General features: G+C 51.2%; 1 protein-coding gene across 1 annotated transcript in view; it reads right to left on the reverse strand.

Annotated features, from left to right (window-relative positions):
• DERA (deoxyribose-phosphate aldolase) overlaps positions 1–13,358 on the reverse strand; it is a gene marked incomplete at its 5' end in the record, with an annotated part of 30,215 nt that extends 16,857 nt beyond the window's left edge. Inside the window, 4 exons of the mRNA XM_075261356.1 lie at positions 1,166–1,300; positions 3,658–3,753; positions 13,017–13,164; positions 13,242–13,358. Coding sequence (XP_075117457.1) covers positions 1,166–1,300; positions 3,658–3,753; positions 13,017–13,164; positions 13,242–13,358 — 496 coding nt within the window. The remainder of the gene's footprint in view (positions 1–1,165; positions 1,301–3,657; positions 3,754–13,016; positions 13,165–13,241) is intronic.
• Positions 13,359–13,617: the final 259 nt, after the last annotated feature.

A 13,617-nucleotide genomic window follows, 5' to 3' on the forward strand; every position in this document is an offset into this window, starting at 1 on the left:
TCCATGACAGATGAAGAGACCCCTCCATGACAGATGAAGAAACCCCCCTCTGACAGGTGAAGAGACCCCCTCCATGACAGATGAAGAGACCCCTCCCTGACAGGTGACGAGACCCCCTCCATGACAGATGAAGAGACCCCTCCATGACAGATGAAGAGACCCCTCCATGACAGATGAAGAGACCCCTCCATGACAGATGAAGAGACCCCTCCCTGACAGGTGATGAGACCCCCTCTCCTGACAGGTGACGAGACCCCCTCCATGACAGATGAAGAGACCCCTCCATGACAGATGAAGAAACCCCCCTCTGACAGGTGAAGAGACCCCCTCCATGACAGATGAAGAGACCCCTCCCTGACAGGTGACGAGACCCCCTCCATGACAGATGAAGAGACCCCTCCCTGACAGGTGACGAGACCCCCTCCATGACAGATGAAGAGACCCCTTCATGACAGATGAAGAGACCCCTCCCTGACAGGTGATGAGACCCCCTCTCCTGACAGGTGACGAGACCCCCTCCATGACAGATGAAGAGACCCCTCCATGACAGATGAAGAAACCCCCCTCTGACAGGTGAAGAGACCCCCTCCATGACAGATGAAGAGACCCCTCCCTGACAGGTGACGAGACCCCCTCCATGACAGATGAAGAGACCCCTCCCTGACAGGTGACGAGACCCCCTCCATGACAGATGAAGAGACCCCTCCATGACAGATGAAGAGACCCCTCCCTGACAGATGAAGAGACCCCTCCCTGACAGGTATGAGACCCCTCCCTGACAGGCATGAAACCTCCCCCCCGACAGGTATGAGACCCCTCCCTGACAGGCATGAAACCCCCCCCCCCCGACAGGTATGAGACCCCTCCCTGACAGGTATGAGACCCCTCCCTGATAAGACCCCATCCCTAACAGGTGATGAGACGGTTCACTAAACAACCCATGTGACCCCCTTATGTCCCGCAGACAACACTTCCTGGTACTGTCCTTCAGAGTTGTCCTAAGTGCGCCCTGTGGATCACAGACAAAAAACAGCACTGGACTGCCTGAATACAAGAGCAGGAAGTGTTATCATGGGGCCACTGCCAGGGGATCTTCACAGGAGAAATATAATGACCATGACATTGGAGCGCCATCTACAGGAGACCTGGGGTCAGACAGAGGCACCTTCCCAGCGGCCGCTCAGGGCTAGCGTCCTGTTTATCACTATGTCAATCTCGGAAGCTCCGTCCTCCACGGCCGTCCTGACCTCCTCCAGCCGCGTCTTCAGGGGGGTCTGACCTGCTGGGAATCCGGTGGCCACTGTGGAAACAAACGAGGAGGTCTAATAAGTGTGCACCCCCAACCTGAGACCCTCACCCTACCACTGCACCCCAACCTGAGACCCTCACCCTACCACTGCACCCCCAACCTGAGACCCTCACCCTACCACTGCACCCCAACCTGAGACCCTCACCCTACCACTGCACCCCAACCTGAGACCCTCACCCTACCACTGCACCCCCAACCTGAGACCCTCACCCTACCACTGCACCCCCAACCTGAGACCCTCACCCTACCACTGCACCCCCAACCTGAGACCCTCACCCTACCACTGCACCCCCAACCTGAGACCCTCACCCTACCACTGCACCCCCAACCTGAGACCCTCACCCTACCACTGCACCCCCAACCTGAGACCCTCACCCTACCACTGCACCCCCAACCTGAGACCCTCACCCTACCACTGCACCCCCAACCTGAGACCCTCACCCTACCACTGCACCCCCAACCTGAGACCCTCACCCTACCACTGCACCCCCAACCTGAGACCCTCACCCTACCACTGCACTCCAACCTGAGACCCTCACCCTACCACTGCACCCCCAACCTGAGACCCTCACCCTACCACTGCACCCCAACCTGAGACCCTCACCCTACCACTGCACTCCCAACCTGAGACCCTCACCCTACCACTGCACCCCCAACCTGAGACCCTCACCCTACCACTGCACCCCCAACCTGAGACCCTCACCCTACCACTGCACCCCCAACCTGAGACCCTCACCCTACCACTGCACCCCCAACCTGAGACCCTCACCCTACCACTGCACTCCAACCTGAGACGCTCACCCTACCACTGCACCCCAACTTGAGACCCTCACCCTACCAGTGCACCCCCAACCTGAGACCCTCACCCTACCACTGCACCCCCAACCTGAGACCCTCACCCTACCACTGCACCCCCAACCTGAGACCCTCACCCTACCACTGTACCCCAACCTGAGACCCTCACCCTACCACTGCACCCCAACCTGAGACCCTCACCCTACCACTGCACCCCCAACCTGAGACCCTAACCCTGACAGTGCACCCCCAACCTGAGACCCTCACCCTACCACTGCACCCCAACCTGAGACCCTCACCCTACCACTGCACCCCCAACCTGAGACCCTAACCCTACCACTGCACCCCCAACCTGAGACCCTCACCCTACCACTGCACCCCCAACCTGAGACACTAACCCTACCACTGCACCCCCAACCTGAGACCCTCACCCTACCACTGCACCCCCAACCTGAGACACTAACCCTACCACTGCACCCCCAACCTGAGACACTAACCCTACCAGTGCACCCCCAACCTGAGACCCTAACCCTACCAGTGCACCCCCAACCTGAGACCCTCACCCTACCAGTGCACCCCCAACCTGAGACCCTCACCCTACCAGTGCACCCCCAACCTGAGACCCTCACCCTACCACTGCACCCCAACCTGAGACCCTCACCCTACCACTGCACCCCCAACCTGAGACCCTAACCCTACCAGTGCACCCCCAACCTGAGACACTAACCCTACCAGTGCACCCCCAACCTGAGACCCTCACCCTACCAGTGCACCCCCAACCTGAGACACTAACCCTACCACTGCACCCCCAACCTAAGACTCTAACCCTACCAATGCACCCCCAAACCAGACCCTAACCCTACCACAGCACCCCCAACCTAAGACTCTAACCCTACCACTGCACCCCCAACCTGAGACCCTCACCCTACCACCGCACCCCCAACCCGAGACCCTCACCCTACCACTGCACCCCAACCTGAGACCCTCACCCTACCACTGCACCCCCAACCTGAGACCCTCACCCTACCACCGCACCCCCAACCCGAGACCCTCACCCTACCACTGCACCCCAACCTGAGACCCTCACCCTACCACTGCACCCCCAACCTGAGACCCTCACCCTACCACTGCACCCCCAACCTGAGACCCTAACCCTACCACTGCACCCCCAACCTGAGACCCTCACCCTACCACCGCACCCCCAACCCGAGACCCTCACCCTACCACTGCACCCCAACCTGAGACCCTCACCCTACCACTGCACCCCCAACCTGAGACCCTCACCCTACCACTGCACCCCCAACCTGAGACCCTCACCCTACCACTGCACCCCCAACCTGAGACCCTCACCCTACCACTGCACTCCTAACCTGAGACTCTAATGCTGCCAGCTACCACCAGCACTGCACCCCCAGACCCTCACCCTACAGCCCCCCCTCCATATATTTCATCCCCAGACTCCCCTCACTGTCGCCAGCGCTGTAATATCTCGCACCCCTCAACCACAGTATGACCAAATGGCACAAGCAGCCACCACCAGAGACCTCTCGTACCTGATGCCACCGGTATGTGACAGCCGGCGTCCTTCAGAGCGGTCACAGCGTCCTTCACCCTGGCAGGATAGACACACACAGCGCCAGTCACAATATCTGTAGGGGACAATACACACATGAGAGATTCTGCAGGAAGACGGAAACAAGCAACCCAGGCCTGAATGGGAAGCAGATAAATCCTCCCCAGACACTGATACAGGGGCACATAGGTCTGCAGAGGAGCTGAGAACACAGAACGGGAGGAGATCTGTATGATAAGACTACATATACAGGAGCACATAGGTCTGCAGAGGAGCTGAGGACACAGAACGGGAGGAGATCTGTATGATAAGACTACATATACAGGGGCACATAGGTCTGCAGAGGAGCTGAGGACACAGAACGGGAGGAGATCTGTATGATAAGACTACATATACAGGAGCACATAGGTCTGCAGAGGAGCTGAGAACACAGAATGGGAGGAGGAGATCTGTATGATAAGACTACATATACAGGAGCACATAGGTCTGCAGAGGAGCTGAGAACACAGAACGGGAGGAGATCTGTATGATAAGACTACATATACAGGAGCACATAGGTCTGCAGAGGAGCTGAGAACACAGAACGGGAGGAGATCTGTATGATAAGACTACATATACAGGGGCACATAGGTCTGCAGAGGAGCTGAGAACACAGAACGGGAGGAGATCTGTATGATAAGACTACGTATACAGGAGCACATAGGTCTGCAGAGGAGCTGAGGACACAGAACGGGAGGAGATCTGTATGATAAGACTACATATACAGGGGCACATAGGTCTGCAGAGGAGCTGAAAACACAGAACGGGAGGAGATCTGTATGATAAGACTACATATACAGGGGCACATAGGTCTGCAGAGGAGCTGAGAACACAGAACGGGAGGAGATCTGTATGATAAGACTACGTATACAGGAGCACATAGGTCTGCAGAGGAGCTGAGGACACAGAACGGGAGGAGATCTGTATGATAAGACTACATATACAGGAGCACATAGGTCTGCAGAGGAGCTGAGGACACAGAACGAGAGGAGATCTGTATGATAAGACTACATATACAGGAGCACATAGGTCTGCAGAGGAGCTGCGAACACAGAACGGGAGGAGGAGATCTGTATGATAAGACTACATATACAGGAGCACATAGGTCTGCAGAGGAGCTGAGAACACAGAACGAGAGGAGATCTGTATGATAAGACTACATATACAGGAGCACATAGGTCTGCAGAGGAACTGAGAACACAGAACGAGAGGAGATCTGTATGATAAGACTACATATACAGGAGCACATAGGTCTGCAGAGTAGCTGAGAACACAGAACGGGAGGAGATCTGTATGATAAGACTACATATACAGGAGCACATAGGTCTGCAGAGGAGCTGAGGACACAGAACGGGAGGAGATCTGTATGATAAGACTACATATACAGGAGCACATAGGTCTGCAGAGTAGCTGAGAACACAGAACGGGAGGAGATCTGTATGATAAGACTACATATACAGGAGCACATAGGTCTGCAGAGGAGCTGAGGACACAGAACGGGAGGAGATCTGTATGATAAGACTACATATACAGGAGCACATAGGTCTGCAGAGTAGCTGAGAACACAGAACGGGAGGAGATCTGTATGATAAGACTACATATACAGGAGCACATAGGTCTGCAGAGGAGCTGAGGACACAGAACGGGAGGAGATCTGTATGATAAGACTACATATACAGGAGCACATAGGTCTGCAGAGTAGCTGAGAACACAGAACGGGAGGAGATCTGTATGATAAGACTACATATACAGGAGCACATAGGTCTGCAGAGGAGCTGAGGACACAGAACGGGAGGAGATCTGTATGATAAGACTACATATACAGGGGCACATAGGTCTGCAGAGGAGCTGAGGACACAGAACGGGAGGAGATCTGTATGATAAGACTACATATACAGGAGCACATAGGTCTGCAGAGGAGCTGAGAACACAGAACGAGAGGAGATCTGTATGATAAGACTACATATACAGGAGCACATAGGTCTGCAGAGGAACTGAGAACACAGAACGAGAGGAGATCTGTATGATAAGACTACATATACAGGGGCACATAGGTCTGCAGAGGAGCTGAGGACACAGAACGGGAGGAGATCTGTATGATAAGACTACATATACAGGAGCACATAGGTCTGCAGAGGAGCTGAGAACACAGAACGGGAGGAGATCTGTATGATAAGACTACATATACAGGAGCACATAGGTCTGCAGAGGAGCTGAGAACACAGAACGGGAGGAGATCTGTATGATAAGACTACATATACAGGAGCACATAGGTCTGCTGAGGAGCTGAGAACACAGAACGGGAGGAGATCTGTATGATAAGACTACATATACAGGAGCACATAGGTCTGCTGAGGAGCTGAGAACACAGAACGGGAGGAGATGTGTATGATAAGACTACATATACAGGAGCACATAGGTCTGCAGAGGAGCTGAGAATACAGAACGGGAGGAGATCTGTATGATAAGACTACGTATACAGGAGCACATAGGTCTGCAGAGGAGCTGCGAACACAGAACGGGAGCAGATCTGTATGATAAGACTACATATACAGGAGCACATAGGTCTGCAGAGGAGCTGAGAACACAGAACGGGAGGAGATCTGTATGATAAGACTACGTATACAGGAGCACATAGGTCTGCAGAGGAGCTGAGGACACAGAACGGGAGGAGATCTGTATGATAAGACTACATATACAGGAGCACATAGGTCTGCAGAGGAGCTGAGAACACAGAACGGGAGGAGATCTGTATGATAAGACTACATATACAGGAGCACATAGGTCTGCAGAGGAGCTGCGAACACAGAACGGGAGCAGATCTGTATGATAAGACTACATATACAGGAGCACATAGGTCTGCAGAGGAGCTGCGAACACAGAACGGGAGCAGATCTGTATGATAAGACTACATATACAGGAGCACATAGGTCTGCAGAGGAGCTGAGAACACAGAACGGGAGGAGATCTGTATGATAAGACTACGTATACAGGAGCACATAGGTCTGCAGAGGAGCTGAGGACACAGAACGGGAGGAGATCTGTATGATAAGACTACATATACAGGAGCACATAGGTCTGCAGAGGAGCTGAGAACACAGAACGGGAGGAGATCTGTATGATAAGACTACATATACAGGAGCACATAGGTCTGCAGAGGAGCTGAGAACACAGAACGGGAGGAGATCTGTATGGTAAGACTACATATACAGGGGCACGTAGGTCTGCAGAGGAGCTGAGAACACAGAACGGGAGGAGGAGATCTGTATGATAAGACTACATATACAGGGGCACATAGGTCTGCAGAGGAGCTGAGAACACAGAACGGGAGGAGATCTGTATGATAAGACTACATATACAGGGGCACGTAGGTCTGCAGAGGAGCTGAGAACACAGAACGGGAGGAGGAGATCTGTATGATAAGACTACATATACAGGAGCACATAGGTCTGCAGAGGAGCTGAGGACACAGAACGAGAGGAGATCTGTATGATAAGACTACATATACAGGAGCACATAGGTCTGCAGAGGAGCTGAGAACACAGAACGGGAGGAGATCTGTATGATAAGACTACATATACAGGAGCACATAGGTCTGCAGAGGAACTGAGAACACAGAACGGGAGGAGATCTGTATGATAAGACTACATATACAGGAGCACATAGGTCTGCAGAGGAGCTGAGAACACAGAACGGGAGGAGATCTGTATGATAAGACTACGTATACAGGGGCACATAGGTCTGCAGAGGAGCTGAGAACACAGAACGGGAGGAGATCTGTATGATAAGACTACATATACAGGGGCACATAGGTCTGCAGAGGAGCTGAGAACACAGAACGGGAGGAGATCTGTATGATAAGACTACATATACAGGAGCACATAGGTCTGCAGAGGAGCTGAGGACACAGAACGGGAGGAGATCTGTATGATAAGACTACAAATACAGGAGCACATAGGTCTGCAGAGGAGCTGAGGACACAGAACGGGAGGAGATCTGTATGATAAGACTACATATACAAGGGCACATAGGTCTGCAGAGGAGCTGAGAACACAGAACGGGAGGAGATCTGTATGATAAGACTACGTATACAGGAGCACATAGGTCTGCAGAGGAGCTGAGAACACAGAACGGGAGGAGGAGATCTGTATGATAAGACTACATATACAGGGGCACATAGGTCTGCAGAGGAGCTGAGAACACAGAACGGGAGGAGATCTGTATGATAAGACTACATATACAGGAGCACATAGGTCTGCAGAGGAGCTGAGGACACAGAACGGGAGGAGATCTGTATGATAAGACTACATATACAGGAGCACATAGGTCTGCAGAGGAGCTGAGGACACAGAACGGGAGGAGATCTGTATGATAAGACTACATATACAAGGGCACATAGGTCTGCAGAGGAGCTGAGGACACAGAACGGGAGGAGATCTGTATGATAAGACTACATATACAGGAGCACATAGGTCTGCAGAGGAGCTGAGGACACAGAACGGGAGGAGATCTGTATGGTAAGACTACGTATACAGGAGCACATAGGTCTGCAGAGGAGCTGAGGACACAGAACGGGAGGAGGAGATCTGTATGATAAGACTACATATACAGGAGCACATAGGTCTGCAGAGGAGCTGAGAACACAGAACGGGAGGAGATCTGTATGATAAGACTACATATACAAGGGCACATAGGTCTGCAGAGGAGCTGAGAACACAGAACGGGAGGAGATCTGTATGATAAGACTACATATACAAGGGCACATAGGTCTGCAGAGGAGCTGAGAACACAGAACGGGAGGAGATCTGTATGATAAGACTACATATACAGGAGCACATAGGTCTGCAGAGGAGCTGAGAACACAAAACGGGAGGAGATCTGTATGATAAGACTACATATACAGGAGCACATAGGTCTGCTGAGGAGCTGAGAACACAGAACGGGAGGAGATCTGTATGATAAGACTACATATACAGGAGCACATAGGTCTGCAGAGGAGCTGAGAACACAGAACGGGAGGAGATCAATATGATAAGACTACATATACAGGAGCACATAGGTCTGCAGAGGAGCTGAGAACACAGAACGGGAGGAGATCAATATGATAAGACTACATATACAGGAGCACATAGGTCTGCAGAGGAGCTGAGAACACAGAACGGGAGGAGATCAATATGATAAGACTACATATACAGGAGCACATAGGTCTGCAGAGGAACTGAGAACACAGAACGGGAGGAGATCTGTATGATAAGACTACATATACAGGAGCACATAGGTCTGCAGAGGAACTGAGAACACAGAACGGGAGGAGATCTGTATGATAAGACTACACATACAGGAGCACATAGGTCTGCAGAGGAGCTGAGGACACAGAACGGGAGGAGGAGATCTGTATGATAAGACTACATATACAGGAGTCTCCTGTATAAGTAGTCTTATCATACAGATCTCCTCCCGTTCTGTGTCCTCAGCTCCTCTGCAGACCTATGTGCTCCTGTATATGTAGTCTTATCATACAGATCTCCTCCCGTTCTGTGTCCTCAGCTCCTCTGCAGACCTATGTGCTCCTGTATATGTAGTCTTATCATACAGATCTCCTCCCGTTCTGTGTTCTCAGCTCCTCTGCAGACCTATGTGCTCCTGTATATGTAGCCTTATCATACAGATCTCCTCCCGTTCTGTGTTCTCAGCTCCTCTGCAGACCTATGTGCTCCTGTATATGTAGTCTTATCATACAGATCTCCTCCCGTTCTGTGTTCTCAGCTCCTCTGCAGACCTATGTGCTCCTGTATATGTAGTCTTATCATACAGATCTCCTCCCGTTCTGTGTTCTCAGCTCCTCAGCAGACCTATGTGCTCCTGTATATGTAGTCTTATCATACAGATCTCCTCCCGTTCTGTGTTCTCAGCTCCTCTGCAGACCTATGTGCTCCTGTATATGTAGTCTTATCATACAGATCTCCTCCCGTTCTGTGTTCTCAGCTCCTCTGCAGACCTATGTGCCCTTGTATATGTAGTCTTATCATACAGATCTCCTCCCGTTCTGTGTTCTCAGCTCCTCTGCAGACCTATGTGCTCCTGTATATGTAGTCTTATCATACAGATCTCCTCCTCCCGTTCTGTGTCCTCAGCTCCTCTGCAGACCTATGTGCTCCTGTATACGTAGTCTTACCATACAGATCTCCTCCCGTTCTGTGTCCTCAGCTCCTCTGCAGACCTATGTGCTCCTGTATATGTAGTCTTATCATACAGATCTCCTCCCGTTCTGTGTCCTCAGCTCCTCTGCAGACCTATGTGCTCCTGTATACGTAGTCTTACCATACAGATCTCCTCCCGTTCTGTGTCCTCAGCTCCTCTGCAGACCTATGTGCTCCTGTATATGTAGTCTTATCATACAGATCTCCTCCCGTTCTGTGTCCTCAGCTCCTCTGCAGACCTATGTGCCCCTGTATACGTAGTCTTATCATACAGATCTCCTCCTCCCGTTCTGTGTTCTCAGCTCCTCTGCAGACCTATGTGCTCCTGTATATGTAGTCTTATCATACAGATCTCCTCCCGTTCTGTGTTCTCAGCTCCTCTGCAGACCTATGTGCTCCTGTATGTGTAGTCTTATCATACAGATCTCCTCCCGTTCTGTGTTCTCAGTTCCTCTGCAGACCTATGTGCTCCTGTATATGTAGTCTTATCATACAGATCTCCTCCCGTTCTGTGTTCTCAGCTCCTCTGCAGACCTATGTGCTCCTGTATATGTAGTCTTATCATACAGATCTCCTCCCGTTCTGTGTTCTCAGCTCCTCTGCAGACCTATGTGCCCTTGTATATGTAGTCTTATCATACAGATCTCCTCCCGTTCTGTGTTCTCAGCTCCTCTGCAGACCTATGTGCTCCTGTATATGTAGTCTTATCATACAGATCTCCTCCCGTTCTGTGTCCTCAGCTCCTCTGCAGACCTATGTGCTCCTGTATATGTAGTCTTATCATACAGATCTCCTCCCGTTCTGTGTTCGCAGCTCCTCTGCAGACCTATGTGCTCCTGTATATGTAGTCTTATCATACAGATCTCCTCCCGTTCTGTGTTCTAAGCTCCTCTGCAGACCTATGTGCTCCTGTATATGTAGTCTTATCATACAGATCTCCTCCTCCCGTTCTGTGTCCTCAGCTCCTCTGCAGACCTATGTGCTCCTGTATGTGTAGTCTTATCATACAGATCTCCTCCCGTTCTGTGTTCTCAGCTCCTCTGCAGACCTATGTGCTCCTGTATATGTAGTCTTATCATACAGATCTCCTCCCGTTCTGTGTTCTCAGCTCCTCTGCAGACCTATGTGCCCCTGTATACGTAGTCTTATCATACAGATCTCCTCCCGTTCTGTGTCCTCAGCTCCTCTGCAGACCTATGTGCTCCTGTATATGTAGTCTTATCATACAGATCTCCTCCTCCCGTTCTGTGTTCTCAGTTCCTCTGCAGACCTATGTGCTCCTGTATATGTAGTCTTATCATACAGATCTCCTCCCGTTCTGTGTTCTCAGTTCCTCTGCAGACCTATGTGCTCCTGTATACGTAGTCTTATCATACAGATCTCCTCCCGTTCTGTGTCCTCAGCTCCTCTGCAGACCTATGTGCCCCTGTATATGTAGTCTTATCATACAGATCTCCTCCCGTTCTGTGTTCTCAGCTCCTCTGCAGACCTATGTGCTCCTGTATATGTAGTCTTATCATACAGATCTCCTCCTCCCGTTCTGTGTCCTCAGCTCCTCTGCAGACCTATGTGCCCCTGTATATGTAGTCTTATCATACAGATCTCCTCCCGTTCTGTGTTCTCAGCTCCTCAGCAGACCTATGTGCTCCTGTATATGTAGTCTTATCATACAGATCTCCTCCCGTTCTGTGTTCTCAGCTCCTCTGCAGACCTATGTGCCCTTGTATATGTAGTCTTATCATACAGATCTCCTCCCGTTCTGTGTTCTCAGCTCCTCTGCAGACCTATGTGCTCCTGTATATGTAGTCTTATCATACAGATCTCCTCCCGTTCTGTGTCCTCAGCTCCTCTGCAGACCTATGTGCTCCTGTATATGTAGTCTTATCATACAGATCTCCTCCCGTTCTGTGTTCTCAGTTCCTCTGCAGACCTATGTGCCCTTGTATATGTAGTCTTATCATACAGATCTCCTCCCGTTCTGTGTTCTCAGCTCCTCTGCAGACCTATGTGCTCCTGTATATGTAGTCTTATCATATTGATCTCCTCCCGTTCTGTGTTCTCAGCTCCTCTGCAGACCTATGTGCCCCTGTATATGTAGTCTTATCATACAGATCTCCTCCCGTTCTGTGTCCTCAGCTCCTCTGCAGACCTATGTGCTCCTGTATATGTAGTCTTATCATACAGATCTCCTCCCGTTCTGTGTTCTCAGCTCCTCTGCAGACCTATGTGCTCCTGTATATGTAGTCTTATCATACAGATCTCCTCCTCCCGTTCTGTGTTCTCAGTTCCTCTGCAGACCTATGTGCTCCTGTATATGTAGTCTTATCATACAGATCTCCTCCCGTTCTGTGTTCTCAGTTCCTCTGCAGACCTATGTGCCCTTGTATATGTAGTCTTATCATACAGATCTCCTCCCGTTCTGTGTCCTCAGCTCCTCTGCAGACCTATGTGCTTCTGTATATGTAGTCTTATCATACAGATCTCCTCCCGTTCTGTGTTCTCAGCTCCTCTGCAGACCTATGTGCTCCTGTATATGTAGTCTTATCATATTGATCTCCTCCCGTTCTGTGTTCTCAGCTCCTCTGCAGACCTATGTGCCCCTGTATACGTAGTCTTATCATACAGATCTCCTCCCGTTCTGTGTCCTCAGCTCCTCTGCAGACCTATGTGCTTCTGTATATGTAGTCTTATCATACAGATCTCCTCCCGTTCTGTGTTCTCAGCTCCTCTGCAGACCTATGTGCTCCTGTATATGTAGTCTTATCATACAGATCTCCTCCCATTCTGTGTTCTCAGCTCCTCTGCAGACCTATGTGCCCCTGTATATGTAGTCTTATCATACAGATCTCCTCCCGTTCTGTGTCCTCAGCTCCTCTGCAGACCTATGTGCCCCTGTATATGTAGTCTTATCATACAGATCTCCTCCCGTTCTGTGTTCTCAGCTCCTCTGCAGACCTATGTGCCCCTGTATATGTAGTCTTATCATACAGATCTCCTCCCGTTCTGTGTCCTCAGCTCCTCTGCAGACCTATGTGCCCCTGTATAACTACTGAAGCTGACCAGAATGCACAGAGGATGATGAGGGTTGTAGTATCGGTACCTTGCTCATCCACCTTGATACTCCGCAGGAGGTCGCCTCTGATCGGATGCTTGGCCTTGAAGCAGAGGCGGTGGACATTGGACGGCGTGTCATCCCCGGAGAGAGTGGTCAGATCGATGCAGGTGACGGCTCTCAGCAGCCAGGCCGCCTGCACAGGACAACCAATAGGGTTAATGACCGTCCCCCCCCCACACACTGCCAGCCCCCGGGATGACCCTTCCTCACCTGCCAGTCTTTCTTCACGGTTCTGCGGCTCTGGATCTGCTCGGTCCGTCTCAGGACCGCCGGCTGATTGACTACAACTCGAGAGATCCATCCAAGATCTGTAATCAGACATTGACAGGGTTACACACCCAAAAACCTAAAGAAGAGCACCCCCCCCCCCCCCCTCCATCTTCTAGGACACAGACCAAACCAGCCCAGGCCAATCCCTGCACACTACAAGATGAAGACATTGAAGCTCTGGACTGGCCGTCCGTTCCCCAGACCTGAATCTGATGAAGCACATCTGGGACATCATGTCTCCTCCATCCACAGACTGTCCAGGAGTTGTCCCTCAGGAGACCATTCATAACCTCATCAGGAGCATAGCCAGGCGTTG

The sequence above is a fragment of the Leptodactylus fuscus genome, unplaced genomic scaffold (genome assembly GCF_031893055.1).
Source record: "Leptodactylus fuscus isolate aLepFus1 unplaced genomic scaffold, aLepFus1.hap2 HAP2_SCAFFOLD_1153, whole genome shotgun sequence".
Classification (NCBI taxonomy): Eukaryota; Metazoa; Chordata; class Amphibia; order Anura; family Leptodactylidae; genus Leptodactylus; species Leptodactylus fuscus.